Source organism: Eleutherodactylus coqui, chromosome 1, assembly GCF_035609145.1.
Source record: "Eleutherodactylus coqui strain aEleCoq1 chromosome 1, aEleCoq1.hap1, whole genome shotgun sequence".
NCBI classification, from domain to species: Eukaryota; Metazoa; Chordata; class Amphibia; order Anura; family Eleutherodactylidae; genus Eleutherodactylus; species Eleutherodactylus coqui.
In genome coordinates, this window is record NC_089837.1 from 387455708 (window position 1) to 387471937 (window position 16230).

The 16230-nt window shown below is 47.0% G+C and overlaps 1 protein-coding gene across 1 annotated transcript in view; it reads right to left on the reverse strand.

Annotated features, from left to right (window-relative positions):
* GRK1 (G protein-coupled receptor kinase 1) overlaps positions 1-16230 on the reverse strand; it is a 68680-nt gene that overhangs the window by 23799 nt on the left and 28651 nt on the right. The window contains exon 4 of the mRNA XM_066592892.1: positions 11790-11873. Coding sequence (XP_066448989.1) covers positions 11790-11873 — 84 coding nt within the window. The remainder of the gene's footprint in view (positions 1-11789; positions 11874-16230) is intronic.

Here is a 16230-nt window from a genome sequence, read left to right on the forward strand (position 1 = left end):
CAAACTTTTTTTTCATTTTCTTACATTTTATTTTTACTTTACATGATTGCTGTTATCTATTGGATAACAGCGATCATGTGACCGGAAACCATATACAGCAGTTCCCAGTCATACCTCTCTGCTCTCGGCTACACATGGTAGCCGGGAGCCAAAGAGATTTTAAATTTATAACGTCTGGCACATGCGCAGAAGGCGACGTAAGGTCCTGGAAGGGTCAGAATGTCGCAGGACATCGCGGAGGATGGGGGTGAGTACTCTCAGCTCCCCTCATGGACCCGATCCATGAGGGGAGATGAATCTTTAACTTTTATTTCCTTCTTTTTACACTTTTATGCAATCGCCAGTATCTGGTTGATACTGGTTATCGTGTGATGGGGGGGGGGCTTCCCTCGGCCCCCCATGACAGTTCCAGGTTGTCGGCTACCTCTAGTGGCCATCGGCATGGAGCTGTCACGTCCACAGCCCACATGGCTTTAATCCCCAAAGCGAGCATGTTTTTATGGCCCTGGGGATTAAAGCCCACTAAAGCAGGACGTTAAAAGTCTATGGGGTGGTCACTAAGGGATTAAAACAGTTCACCCCTCTGAATCCTCTTGTATCAAATTGTATTGAGTTCACAGTTAAGTCAGGAATCCTTTTGAAGAATTTAGGCCTCTGTGTAAAGTGTCAAAGATGATTATAAGATTGTACTCCCAAATTCTTATATTGCTTAGTGAATTAAAATAGCCTTTTAATATAGGTGACTTTCATATGTTCTATGTTGTGTCCGTGACTAGAAAACTGCTCGGTCACAGGTAATTCTGTCTTTCTCTTTTTAATTGTGTGGCAATGAGGTCTCATCCTTCCGTTCAGTTTTTGTCCTGTTTCTCCAACATAAAGGAGACATTTACTGCAGGGGATCAGCTGCATAACATTGGACGTAGAACATGTGAATGTCCCAGGGATCTTACAGTCCTGCTGTGTATTGGGGATTTGTATCTTGCCTGTGGTCAGTACAGGTGAGCAGGTCTTACAGCTCCTTACATTGGGATGAGTTCTTTTTTGTTTTTCACATGAAAGGCATCTTTAATTCTTTCACAGAGGTCTAAATTTTTCAAGAGGATTCATGCGTGACTGGGAAGTATGAGAAATTTATAGCATAGATAACATGCTGGCCTAGTGGCCCCCTAACACTAATTCAGAGACCATAAAACTTTCACATCCTTATCAGTGGGCTAAGTAAGTGTTTACTTCTCTACTCATCCTGTTCTGGTGTTTTTTAAGTGCAAATTAATCACACCATGCCTATGCCTTGTCATACGTATCTATATATATAAAGGTGAAAGCCCTCACTCACTGATTGACTCACTGACTGACTCGCCACTAATTCTCTAACTTCCCAAACAAACATAAAATTTGGCAGGAGCATTCTTTAGGTCCTAAATAGGAAAAGTTTAGGGGTCACAACTCAAAAATTCAATGCTAAGTGCAAAAGTATTGCCCCCCCCTGTGTAATGTACGAAATCTAATCCTCTAATTTCCCGATGTCGTACAAACATTGAATTTGGCAGGAGCATTCTTTAGGTCCTAAATAGGAAAAGTAAAGGGGTCACAACTCGAAAATTCCCTGCTAAGTGCAAAAGTATTAGCATCACTGTGTAATGTACCAAATCTAATTCTCTAACTTCCCGATGTTGTACAAACATAAAATTTGGCAGGAGCATTTTTTAGGTCCTAAATAGGAAAAGTAAAGTGGTCACAACTTGATTATTCAATGCTAAGTGCAAAAGTATTGGCATCCCTATGTAATGTAACTTCCCGGTGTCGTACGAACAAGAAATTTGGCATGACCATTGTTTAGGTCTTATATAGGAAAAATAAAGGGGTCACAGCTTGATTATTTAATAGTAAGTGCAAAAGTATTGGCACCCCTATGTAATGTACCTACCGTAAATACCGGCATATAAGACAACCTTTTAACCCTGGAGAATCTTCTCCAAAGTCGAGGGTCATCCTATATGCCAGATATAAGCTGTAGAAAAAAAAACAATACTCATCTCCCACGGCGTTCTACGGCACTGCTGCAGGCTGTCACTCCCTCCTCCTAGCTGACAGAGCATTGCTTTCTGGATGCGGGACTTGAAATCCCCGCCTCCAGAAAGCTAATGCTCTGATTGGCTAACTCAGGCAGCATCAGCAAATGAAAGCTGGCACTGCGTTAGCCTATCACAGCTATTCAATGACATCATCAACAGTTGGGGGGTCGTCTTATATGCCCAATCACCTTATACGCCGGAATATACAGTAATCTAATTCTCTAACTTCCTAGGGTCATACAAACATGACATTTGGCATCAGCATTCTTTAGGTCCTAAATAGGAAAATTAAGGTCCTAAATAGGAAAAGTATGGGGGTCACAACTCAATTATTCATTGCTAATTGCAAAAGTAAGTGCATCGTTATGTAATGTAACTTCTCGGTGTCATACAAGCGTGAAAATTGGCCCAAGCATTCTTTAGGTCCTAAATGAGGAGAGTGGGAGGGATGGCACATTCTGCAGAGGGACATTGGTACATGCATCCTGAGGAGAATCTAACGTTCATCTATATGTATACTGTGAGACGGTGACCGGCAAGGTGCTGGAGGGCAGGTATATTTCGCCTAGGATGCTCTCCTATGCTGCTTTGGGGAGCGCTTGGGCAGATACGTGCCACCGAGCAGCCTGGGCTCGGTGGAGGAAGCCGGCAGTATAGTGTTAGTAGCATTAAGCTACTAACACGTTGTAGTAAGTAGGTGGCTCCAAGCCGCATAATCCGGGCCGGCTTTTCCTGGAGTGACCAAAGTGAAGGGTGGGATGGTCACTCCCACGTACCAGGTGGGGCTGGTACCAGGCCTTATAAAGCCTGGGCCTACAGGGCCTAGGGGAGAGCTGAGACCTTTTGCAGGTCTGAGAGTCCTGGCTGGCTGTGTGCAGGAGCCATTTGTGTTACCAGTGTGTAGACAGGGACGCTACATGTTTAGTAAGTGCTTGGACGAGCAGGATTTACTTTATGTTTGCCTGGAGTTAAGGCTTGTATTTTGCTTTGTTCGCACTGAAATAAACCCAGGCGAAGCCTGGACTAAAGACTTTATCGCAAGTGTCACTGTCTCTGACTGCTTATGCGCAGGTTGCTACTGATCCTAAACGCTAATCCCTCACATATGGTCTTTGGATGCGGGCAGCGGTCTTAAAGAGACATACACCAATTAATGGACATTTTGCTGCAGCAGCTGGAGAACCGTTGCTAAGGGCAACCGCCCGAGAGAGATTGACTGGAGAGTGCTGTAACCCCCATATCCTGGGTGAAAGCTGCAACGGCACAGCCATCAGATACTGCCAAGATGGAGGAACTGATAAAGCAGCTGGTACAAATGAAAGTGCAGCAACAGCAAGCGTTGGCCCAGCAGCAACAAGTGGCGGCGACCCAGCAAAAGATCCATGAGGAGGCCATGAGAGCTCAGGCCGAGACTAATGCTCTCCTGGCGCAAAGTGTGCAGAGGTCGTCTGGTTCGCTCCCCACCACCCGTACTGCGGTACAGGCGGCCTTACAAAAGATGACGGCCACCGATGACATCGAGGCCTGTCTCACGGTCTTTGAGAGAGTGGCCGAGAGGGAGAAATTACCAGCGCCTCAGTGGGCGGAGGTAGTAGCGCCTTTCCTGACAGGAGAACCCCAAAAGGCCTATTTTGACCTCGGGGAGCAGGATGCCAAGGACTATAAGAAGCTCAAAGGTGAGATCCTGGCACGCTTGGGCATGGACACGCATGTGCGGGCCCGACGCGTACACTCCTGGACTTTCACGGACGACCTACCAGCTCGCTCCCAGATGTACGACTTGTTCCACCTGGTGAGAAAGTGGCTGCAGCCAGAGGAGTCGTCCCCGGCGAAGATCGTACAAAGAGTGGTTCTGGACAAGTTCATCCGCTCGTTGCCCCCCGCCATCCAGCGCTGGGTGGGACAAGGGGGTCCCCAGGATGTGGGCCAACTCGTGAGCCTCGTCGAGAGGTATAAAGCCACGGAGGACTTACTGCAAGCCGTGCCTCCTTGACATTCCAACCCTGGGAACAGCAAGTTGGCCGGAGCACCTGGTAAGACTGTTCCATATGTAAGGGGTGTCAAAAGTGTCCCCAGGGGAGGCGACTCAGAGGGGGATCGTTTGGGGCAGAGGAGGAGCCCCAAATGGACATTCGGGTCCCGGGTAGAACCCCAAGGAGACCGGGCCTCCATACGTTGTTGGCGCTGTCATGAGCCCGGGCATCTTGCTGCCAGCTGTCCCCTCACTGTGGAACCCACGGACTGTGACTCTGCCCGGCGGAGGTCGATGTTCGCACGGCCAGTATGTTCTGCAGAGACTGTGTCAGAGACTGATCGACCATTATGTCACCTAAAGGTGAATGACTTTGCGGTGACAGCTCTACTGGACTCAGGGAGCTTGGTTACGCTGGTGCACTCCAGCCTGGTCGATCCCACAACCTTCACCGGCCATCGCATGGGGGTTGTGTGTGTGCATGGGGACACCAAGGAGTATCCTATTGCCCTTGTAAGACTTGAGACTCCGTGTGGACTTGCCACCCATGAGGTGGGCGTCGTAAAATCCTTAATGCACACCGTGATCCTCGGAAGAGACTTTCCCCTATTTTGGGACTTGTGGCGACACCGAGGGTCATCTGCAAATAAGGTTCATGATAATGCAAATGTGTATGATGTGTGTCCAGAACCGTTTGACCCTGAGGGTACGGTTCCGGCAGTAGGGGTGACCCAAGAGAATGGGGATAACTTTCCCTTAACAGTATTGGCGGGTGAGACGGAGGTACAGGATGAAGTAGTGGCTATGCCTGACTTAGAGGTCTCACATGCCAATTTCGGAACTGAGCAGCTCCGAGACCCCACCTTAGTAAAAGCCAGGGAAAATGTTAAAGTGATAAATGGGGAGCCTCAATTTCCAAGGGCTGATACTGTGTTTCCCCACCTGGCAGTCAACCAAGAATTGTTGTATCAGGTTGACAAGGTCCGCTGGGAGGTTGTGGAACAGCTGGTGGTACCTCAGTCCTATCGTAGGATGGTCTTAGACCTGGCGCACAAGCATGTGCTGGGAGGTCATCTCGGGAGCGAAAAGACTAAGGAACGCATCCTTCAGCGTTTTTTCTGGCCTGGGGTACATGGTGATGTAAAACGTTACTGTGAGTCGTGCCCGGAGTGTCAAATAACAGCTCCTATGCCCCATTACCGGAACCCCTTAGTGCCCTTGCCCATCATAGAGGTGCCGTTCGAGCGGATCGCTATGGACCTAGTTGGGCCCTTGGTAAAGTCTGCCCGGGGTTACCAACATATATTAGTGGTTGTAGACTATGCCACCCATTACCCCGAAGCCGTTCCTTTACGCAATACGTCATCCAAGGGTATTGCAAAGGAACTGCTTCACATGTTCTCCCGCACGGGCATACCAAAAGAGATCCTGACGGACCAAGGAACCCCCTTTATGTCAAAGGTCATGAAGGAATTGTGTAAGCTGCTGAATATTAAGCACTTACGGACGTCTGTGTACCACCCACAGACGGATGGCCTGGTTGAGAGTTTAATAAGACCCTAAAAAGCATGCTAAAAAAGGTAGTCAATAAGGATGGGAAGGACTGGGACTGTCTGCTACCATATTTAATGTTCTCAATCCGTGAAGTCCCACAATCCTCCACTGGGTTCTCTCCCTTTGAATTAGTTTATGGTAGACATCCCCGAGGGCTCCTTGATGTAGCTAAGGAGACCTGGGAGCACGAGTCCACCCCCTACAGGAGTGTTATTGAACACATTTTCCTGATGCAAGATCGAATTGCGGCGGTCATGCCCATTGTTAGAGAACATTTACAGCAGGCTCAAGAAGCACAAAGCCTGGTATATAACAGGTCCGCCAAGATGAGAAACTTCAACCCTGGGGATCAGGTACTAGTGTTGGTGCCCACCCTGGAAAGTAAATTCCTAGCAAAATGGCAAGGGCCCTATGAAATAATCGAGAAAGTCGGAGAGGTAAACTATAAGGTGTACCAGCCAGGTAGGCGGAAACCAGAACAGTTGTACCATGTAAACCTAATTAAGCCATGGAAGGACAGAGAAGCCCTGACTGCAGTGAGCACCCCCCATGGTGGGGTCCCAGAGGTGTGTGTATCAGGGTCCCTGTCCAAATCCCAACAACAAGAGTCGAGGGAATTTATACAACGTAACTCAGATTTGTTCTCTGATATACCAGGGCGTACTGGTGTCATAAAACACGACATTATAACTGAACCAGGGGTAAAGGTTCATTTGAAACCGTACAGGGTTCCAGAAGCCCGCAGACGAGCCATCTCAGAGGAGGTCAAGAAAATGCTAGACCTCGGAGTAATTGAGGAGTCGAAAAGCGAATGGTCCAGCCCTATCGTGCTGATACCAAAACCTGATGGCTCTCTGCGCTTCTGTAACGACTTCCGGAAGCTAAATGACGTGTCAAAATTTGACGCATACCCAATGCCGAGAGTGGACGAGTTAATTGAGAGACTGGGTCATGCCAGGTACTTTTCCACTCTCAACCTTACTAAAGGCTACTGGCAGGTTCCCCTTACAGAGAGCGCGAAAGAAAAGACTGCGTTTGCCACACCAGAAGGGTTGTTTCAGTACATCTGCCTACCCTTCGGTTTGCATGGAGCCCCAGCAACCTTCCAAAGATTGATGGATATCATACTCAAACCCCATCGTCAATATGCATCAGCATATTTAGATGATATCATCATCTTTAGCGAAGACTGGGACAGCCATCTACCCAAGGTACAGGTAGTACTGAACTCCCTTAGAAAAGCAGGGCTCACAGCAAATCCAAAGAAGTGCGCCCTGGGTCTTGAAGAAGCACGATACCTGGAGTATATAATAGGTAGGGGTATTATAAAACCCCAGGTCAATAAAGTTGAAGCCGTTCAGAACTGGCCACAACTCACAACTAAAAAGCAGGTGAGAGCCTTTTTGGGCATTGTAGGGTACTATAGGTGGTTCGTGCAAAACTTTGCTAGCATAGCAGCGCCCCTAACAGACTTGACCAAGAACAGTAAGTCAGTCATGGTCAAGTGGAAACCTGACGCAGAAAAGGCGTTCCAAGAATTAAAACGGGCCCTCTGTAGACGTCCAGTGTTAGTCACACCCAATTTTAAAAGGGAATTTATTGTCCAAACAGACGCGTCCGATGTGGGACTGGGAGCAGTTCTCTCCCAAGAAGTAGAGGGAGAGGAACATCCCGTAATTTATCTGAGCAGGAAGCTCACGCCACCGGAAAAAAATTACAGTATCGTTGAGCGGGAGTGCCTAGCCATCAAGTGGGCCCTGGAATCCCTAAAATACTACCTGCTAGGTCGGCACTTCAGGCTGATCACAGACCACTCCCCCTTAACCTGGATGTCACAGGCAAAAGAAAGAAATGCCAGAGTCACTAGATGGTTCCTGACCCTTCAAAATTTTAGTTTTTCGGTAGAGCACAGGGCCAGAAAGCTACAGGGCAATGCCAATGCCTTATCAAGGACGCATTGCATGACGGCGAAAGGTGTCCGACCCCAAAGGCTCGAACAGAGGGGGAGGGTATGTGAGACGGTGACCGGCAAGGTGCTGGAGGGCAGGTATATTTCGCCTAGGATGCTCTCCTATGCTGCTTTGGGGAGCGCTTGGGCAGATACGTGCCACCGAGCAGCCTGGGCTCGGTGGAGGAAGCCGGCAGTATACTGTTAGTAGCATTAAGCTACTAACACATTGTAGTAAGTAGGTGGCTCCACGCCGCATAATCCGGGCCGGCTTTTCCTGGAGTGACCAAAGTGAAGGGTGGGATGGTCACTCCCACGTACCAGGTGGGGCTGGTACCAGGCCTTATAAAGCCTGGGCCTACAGGGCCTAGGGGGAGAGCTGAGACCTTTTGCAGGTCTGAGAGTCCTGGCTGGCTGTGTGCAGGAGCCATTTGTGTTACCAGTGTGTAGACAGGGACGCTACATGTTTAGTAAGTGCTCGGACGAGCAGGATTTACTTTATGTTTGCCTGGAGTTAAGGCTTGTATTTTGCTTTGTTCGCACTGAAATAAACCCAGGCGAAGCCAGGACTAAAGAATTTATCGCAAGTGTCACTGTCTCTGACTGCTTATGCCCAGGTTGCTACCGATCCTAAACGCTAATCCCTCACAATACATATTTTATTCCTCAGTTACTCTAAAGTAACCTTGACTTCATAAAATTTTCCGTGCGAAGAGTAAAGTGGTCATAACTCGATTATTCAATGCTAATTGCTAAAGTAAGGGCACCCATATGTTATGTAACTTCTTGGTGTCATACAAACTTGAAATTTGCCACGACAATTCTTAAATGCTAATAAGAAAAGTAAAGGGGTTTCAACTTCAATATTGAATGCTAAGCATTAAAATCTGTGAAAATCCATGACATAGTTATTTTCTCAGAAACCATAAAGGGTAGGGAAATGATTTGTATACTGAGGAGAATTTACCTTGCCTCTATGTGTGTATATACTGTGGAGAATCTACCTCACTTCTATATGTCTATACTGAGGAGAATCTACCTCGCATCTATGTGTATATGCTGAGGAGAATCTACTGAAAGGCTGTAAAGTACATAAGGAAGCGGCCATCAACTGCAGGAATGGAGCATTCCTTTAAAGGGGTTGTCCCGCGGCAGCAAGTGGGTCTATACACTTCTGTATGGCCATATTAATGGACTTTGTAATGTACATTGTGCATTAATTATGAGCCATACAGAAGTTATCAAAAGTTTTATACTTACCTGCTCCGTTGCTGGCGTCCTCGTCTCCATGGTGCCGACTAATTTTCGGCCTCTAATGGCCAAATTAGCCGCGCTTGCGCAGTCCGGGTCTTCTGCTGTCTTCAATGGGGCCGCTCGTGCAGAATGCCGGCTCCGTGTAGCTCCGCCCCGTCACGTGCCGATTCCAGCCAATCAGGAGGCTGGAATCGGCAATGGACCGCACAGAAGCCCTGCGGTCCACAGAGAGAGAGGATCCCGGCAGCCATCTTCAGCAGGTGAGTATGAAGACGCCGGACCGCCGGGATTCGGGTAAGTACTACCCGGTTTGTTTTTTTAACCCCTGCATCGGGGTTGTCTCGCGCCAAACGGGGGGGGGGGGTTAAAAAAAAAAAAACGTTTCGGCGCGGGACAACCCCTTTAAGGCTAAGAAGTCTGGGCGTAAATTTGAATAAAAGGGGTGTTACTCTTTAAGGGTATAAAGTGAGGAGAGTGGGAGGGATGGCACGTTCTGCAGAGGGACATTTGGTACATTCAGTCTGAGGAGAATCTAATACTCCTCTATGTATATACATATTTTATTCCTCGTTTTTTTTAAGTAACCATGACTCCATAAAATTTTCCGTGCGAACAGGTAAACACCTGTACCAAGTGAACTCGGGCAAAGCCGGGTATATCAGCTAATATATATATACAGTATATGCATGTTTCTTCAGTTCTATTCCATAAGCCTGAAGAAGAACCCTTAGGCCTCATGTCCACGGGGAAAATCGGGCCCGCTACGGATTCTACATGTAGAATCTGCAGCGGGTCCCTCCTGCCCCGCGGACGTGAGCGCTGAAAATACAAATAAAAAGGAATTTACCTATCCATAGCGGGCGGCGAAGCTCTGCTCTTCCTCACGGCCGGATCTTCTTTTTCGGCCGGCGGATGAATTCCTTACGCTGGCGGCACGTCGCCGGGCACATCCGCCGAGCCGAAGCAAGGGAGATGCGGCCGTGAGGAAGAGAAGAGCTTCGCGGCCCGCTGCGGGTGAGTAAATCCTTGAAATTCCTATTTTAGGTCTCCCGCGGATCCGGACGGCTTCCATAGGCTTCAATAGAAGCCCGCAGGAGCCGACCCCGCGGGAGACCCGCACGAAAATGGAGCATGGTCCAGATTTTTTCATGCTCCATTTTTTTTAAATCCCTTTTATTGACGATCCGCGGGTATTTATCTACCCGCGGGTGGTCAATGCATCCCTATGGGGTGCGGATCCGCGCGCGGGAGATCCGCTGCGGATTTTAAATCTCATTTTGCCCGTGGACATGAGCCCTTAGGCCTCAGTCACACGGGCGCATCGGCACCCGTACACCAGCGCCGATGCGCCCGTGTGACTGTCAGTGAGAAGACGGCCGTACCTGAAGACGGCTGTCTCTCTGCAGCGCTGGAGGAAAGAACACATGACCGGCAATAGAGCCGGTCACATGTTCTTTCCTCCAGCCCCCCAGAGAGACGGCCGTCTTCAGGTGCGGCCGTCTTCTCACTGAAAGTCACACTAGCGCATCGGGGCCGGTGTACGGGTGCCGATGCGCCCGTGTGACTGAGGCCTAAGAAGGTTTGAAAACTCGCTATAACATCATATATTTTTGTTAGCTATAAAAAAGTATCATATCTACAAGATTACTTGATTTCTCTTGCTGGGAATAATCACATTTTAATTTTTACACTGACGGATACTACACTGACTAACCACACACTACACTGACCACAAGATAGGTAATTGCGAGACAGAGATGGAAACACAGCAGGAATGTTTTTGCTTTTGTTTTTTTACACTGACGGATATGCTGACACTTCATTACTAACCACACATGGGATGGGTGAATATGGGACGGGAAGACGGGGATGGGAACACAGCAGGAATTTTATTTGTTTTAGATTACACTATATTAACACTATACTGATTAATCACACTTTACTAACTAATATACTGACAGATCATATTACACTTACAATACACTAACTGATCATATTTTACTAATATACAGACAGCTAATACCACACTGACATCACACTAAACTAATACTATACTGACTGATCACTAGTCCAGAAGAAAACATGTCTAAAACACATAGTTAATCAGGCTTAAGGCATGTACGCCAGTTTTCTGGTACAAATGGAGTTAAAATTCAGGTAAATTTAGCTTAATAGATCCCCCCACCCACAATATTTAACTGGTTACAAGAATCCATCCCTACAAAACTCATGGGCATTTATTAAAGGGCCACTCCGGTGAGTTTTTAAACTTCATTCATTATGTAGCTATCCCCCCAGTATTTATAAGTAGCCTACTATTATCATGATTAGTTATACCTCTCTGTCTTAACCTCTCAGCCTCTTTCTCCTCAAATGGTCATGTGATCTCAGTTCTGACCAGTTCAGATTTGCTTGTCTTAATTTCATAGTCACCTATTCAGTATATGTAATCCTGTTACACAGGACCTGGCTGCAGGGGAGTAATTTCCTGTCACCGTTACTAATGATCACATAACTCCTGTCACACATATGATAGAGGAGATCACAGCTCATCCTCCTGACTGTATACTTATAGTCAGTAGCTTTTGAGAAGACTATAGGTGCTAATGATAATTAAACTCCACCCCCACCCCCATTCCCGCAGAAAGAAATGGTATAGCTGTGCTGATGCATTATAGGATAGATGGGATAGTATAGCCAAAATCTTTCAGTATCAACATTCTCATTAATGGGGCTACACTGCAGGGAAGTGGCTAAAATACACAGAAAAACTCTAGAGTGTGACAGACAATCAGGTGAGAGGGACAGGGATGAAAAAAATGTGTTTTTGCTGGAGTGGCCCTTTACGTTTACTAACAGTTTATTATGTTATTATACTTTCTTTCATAATTCATAGGAAATTGCCATTATGAATTAAGTAATAGTAGTAGCAGTAATTTAGGCTTATGAGGGTAAGCCTATGTTATATTTTTGTCTATGCTCTTACCTGGAGTTCCTGCATAGCCTTTGGTTTTGTTTTTCTTCTCCTTCAATTCCACAGCCAGCCCAAGGTCAGAAATACGGATATTCCCTAAAAAGTAAGCACAGACATTATTCTTCAAGTCCATATACTGTTTCTGCATCTCTCACATGTAGTATTTAACTTGTGTACCCTGCTTACAAAATGTACCTGGAAATAAACTGAAAATCACCCAAGGACCCAGATGCTGAATGTAGAGAGTTTCTTATTTTTGTGAAAGCTGAATACAAGAATCGGAATTATTGCACTTCAAGGGATGTATCACAGTTTTTTTTCTTATCAGTGTATATAATTGTAGTTTTTTTTTCATTCTGCTATTTGTACATGTTTATGGAGTCTGCAATCTTTCCTGAGCTGCTGTTTACAGCTATAGGTAGAAGATGTTCATTAACTTCTATGGGAGTGTATTCTAGACAAGCTCTGTGACCTGTGCAGGGGTCATTGCATAGGGAGGGGGAGCTGTGCATTAGCTAGTGTGAGTAGTGAATCCAATAGGTATCACTTTTCAGTGTAATCATGCTTGTGATGATAATGAAATGACGGCTGAAAGGTTTTCCCTATAGAACAGAAAATCTAATCTATTATTAGGCTTAGTTTTCAGTGTAAAAATTGCAGGGTTTTTGAATTATCTACTACTATAGATAGTGACAAGGAAGATTTTCTTTTAATCGCATTTTTAAAAATATGTTTAATGAGCACGGGCATGGCCTAGCTAATGGCAGGATTAGACGCTTCTGTCTCGCACTCCTCTTGGACCCTGGCAAAGCATTAACTTTACAGGCTCTGGCAGCGCACCCGCAGGATGGGATAGGGGAAGCAGTCCTCAATCCCAGCGACAGCAGAAGAGTGGTATTCCAGATACAGCGCTGGAGTGCAATTTTAGCGCTAATACCAGGCAGCACGGCCTGGCTCAGGCCTCCAAGATGGTGCCAGCGACATCACCCGGCCAGCAGCAAGAAGTGTAAAAGAGAGGGACTCCCACAGAAGTTCAGCCGGAGTAGAAGGGAAGGAAAGAGAAATCACCAGTCCACATTATATGGACCTCTCTTACAGTCGTGGTCAGTAGGGATTGTTCTGGCCCCTTTCCACCTTCAACACCCTGCCATACATCACCCCAGCAATGGTCTTTCTCCTCACTTAGCCCCTCTCCTCCTCACACAACTGCAGGGAGGCATGCTGTTACCCCTTAAGCTACTGGGGAAGCAATTCACTGGGATTGGAAGGCTCACTTAAGAGCCATACCCACCAAAGTGGAATTGGATACCTTATTCACACACTTTGCATCCTCACATATACAAAAAGAGATACAGCACATAAGATATCGCCTATGGAAGAAATTCAGGATCAGAAATTCACTGTTAGGCCTTAGTCAGACGGGCGATTTTTCGCGCGATTTGCGGATCGCATGACGGATGCGCATCCGCAAATCGCGTGACCGGTGCGCGCAAGTCGCCCGCAAATCGCCCGAAAATCTGCTCCTAGCCGCGTTTCATTAGAAACGGGCCGGAGCTGTCCAGCGCATTGCATTCAATGGAGACGGCAATACAGCCGTCTCCATTGAAAGCAATGCGCTGCGGGCGAGCCCGGGATGAATTGTCGGTAAGGGCTTAAATATATAAGCCCTTCCCTGCAATCCATCCTAAAATGTGTTAAAATAAAAAAAAATTGTATACTCACCTTCTGCCTGCAGCCGGAGCTCCGTGCGGCAGTCCTGCAGTGGGTGTGAAGGGGGTGTGAGTCAGACCTGCCCCCTGATTGGCTCAGCGCTGAGCCAATCAGAGGCATGCCTCACTCACACCCATTCATGAATTCATGAATGGATGTGAGTCAGACCTGCCCCTGATTGGCTCAGCGCTGAGAGGCAGCAGTCACTCACCCATTCATGAATTCATGAATGGGTGTGTGAGTGTTTTCAGCCTCTGATTGGTCAGGGCTGTGACCAATCAGAGGCAGATCATTCAGCAGGCGGGGATTTTAAAGCCCCGCCGGCTGAATAGTGCCAAGAAGCAGTTCAGGAGAACTGACAGCGGCCGCGGCTGGACTCCGGCTGCAGCGGAAAGGTGAGTATACAATTTTTTTTATTTTAACACATTTTAGGATGAATTGCAGGGAAGGGTTTATATATTTAAGCCCTTCCCGACAATTCACCCCGCGCACGCCGGCAGCCCATTGCTTTCAATGGAGCGGCTGTATTGCCGCTCCATTGAATTCAATGGGCAAACATCGTTCTTCTATGCCACAGCTGTTACAGCTGTGGCAGAGAAGAATGATTTGTCTTCTATATGTTCTCAATGGGGTCGGTGCTGCTGCCGCCGGACCCATTGAGCGCATATACAGAAGAGAACAGGAATCGCAGATCGCAGATAGGTGCGATCTGCGATTTTTTGTTCTATAATTTATCGGACGAGCGCATAAAAAGCGCTCATGTGTCCGATACCATTGCAAAGCAATGGTTTTAAAAAATCGCCGGACGCATGCGCATGCGCAAATCGCGGCTAAAAACGCTCGTCTGACTAAGGCCTTATCAGTGATCATCACACTATACTGAAGGAACATTCCAACCAATTTGCTGATATATTAACTCACTTGGATGATATTGAAAATTGCCATAGATGCAACAATATCTGTATAAGAGGGCTAAGTGAGGAAGTAGAACCCGCATGCTGTGGCTTGCTTTCTGACGTGCCCTGAGCAGAGGGCACTATTTTTGCTGCCTGAAATAAAATGCTGTTACGATATTACGATGCTATATTTTTACTTCAATCTTTGCTCTTTACATTCCATTGATATTGGATATATAATGCACAATTTTGGAGTGTGGAGTGGTTGGGGTGGACTCTCTTGGGACCATGGCCTGTGGTCTACTCGACCAGGCTATCATTTGGGCTGCCGGCTCTGGGATGATCTGTTTTGCCTGGTACTCCACGTGTCAATTACAATTTTATCTGGGCTTACAACGCTGTTTTTAATATTATGCCCGTTGAAGGGCACTTTATAATTATCAAGGATTCGGGTAGGGAATTTGTCATTTTCTCCTGTGTTCCCATTTAGGGATGGTAACTAGAGATGAGCGAACGTGTTCTTCCGAGCTTGATATTCGTGCGAATATTAGGGTGTTCGGGATGTTCGTTATTCGTAACGAACACCATGCGGTGTTCTGGTTATTTTCACTTCCTTCCCTGAGACTTTAGCGCGCTTTTCTGGCCAATTGAAAGACAGGGAAGGCATTACAACTTCCCCCTGTGACGTTCAAGCCCTATACCACCCCCCTGCTGTGAGTGGCTGGGAAGATCAGGTGTCACCCGAACATAAAAGTCGGCCCCTCCCGCGGTTCGCCTCAGATGCGGTGTGAGTTAGATGAGGGACAGTGCTGTTTGTACCGGAGCTGCTGTAGGGAAAGAATTGGTAGTTAGTGTAGGCTTCAAGACCCCCCAAAGGTCCTTATTAGGGCCACTGATAGCTGTGTGTTGGCTGCTGTTAGCAGTGGCAAATTTTTTTTTCTCAAAATCGCCTCTGCAGACCGTTGCACCTGGCATTAGGGACAGAAGTGCTGCATAGGCAGGGAGAGTGTTAGGAGTGAGTGTAGCCTTCAAGAACCTCAACGGTCCTTTCTAGGGCCATATTTATCCGTGTGCAGTACTGTCCAGGCTGCTGTTAGCTGTGCTGCATTTTTTTTTGCTTCTCAAAATCGCCTCTGCAGACCATTGCACCCTCCATTGATACTGCAGGGAAAGAATTGTATAGGCAGGGCGACAACACAGTTGTTATTCATTGAATATACGCAGTGCTGCCTTTTGGTGCCAAAAAACTGAAAACAAATCTATTTGTCCAGCCTCTGTCCGTCCTAAGGGCGGTGGACACGTGTGAGCTGCGTGAACAACATTGCTAAATCAGACGCACCCAGCTACGCTTTACTGCTGGCTTCGCCATTTGCTTTCCTTAATTGGGAAAAAAATACCTGCTCTCCAAGAGTTATAATAACTCTGCTACCCTCACGTTCTGTGACACATAAGCAGGGACACAGCACAGTTATTAAACTTCTCATGTTCATTGAATATACGCAGTGCTGCCTTTTGGTGGAAAAAAACTGAAAACAAATCTATTTGTCCAGCCTCTGTCCGTCCTAAGGGCGGTGGACACGTGTGAGCTGCGTGAACAACATTGCTAAATCAGACGCACCCAGCTACGCTTTACTGCTGGCTTCGCCATTTGCTTTCCTTAATTGGGAAAAAAATACCTGCTCTCCAAGAGTTATAATAACTCTGCTACCCTCACGTTCTGTGACACATAAGCAGGGACACAGCACAGTTATTAAACTTCTCATGTTCATTGAATATACGCAGTGCTGCCTTTTGGTGGAAAAAAACTGAAAACAAATCTATTTGTCCAGCCTCTGTCCGTCCTAAGG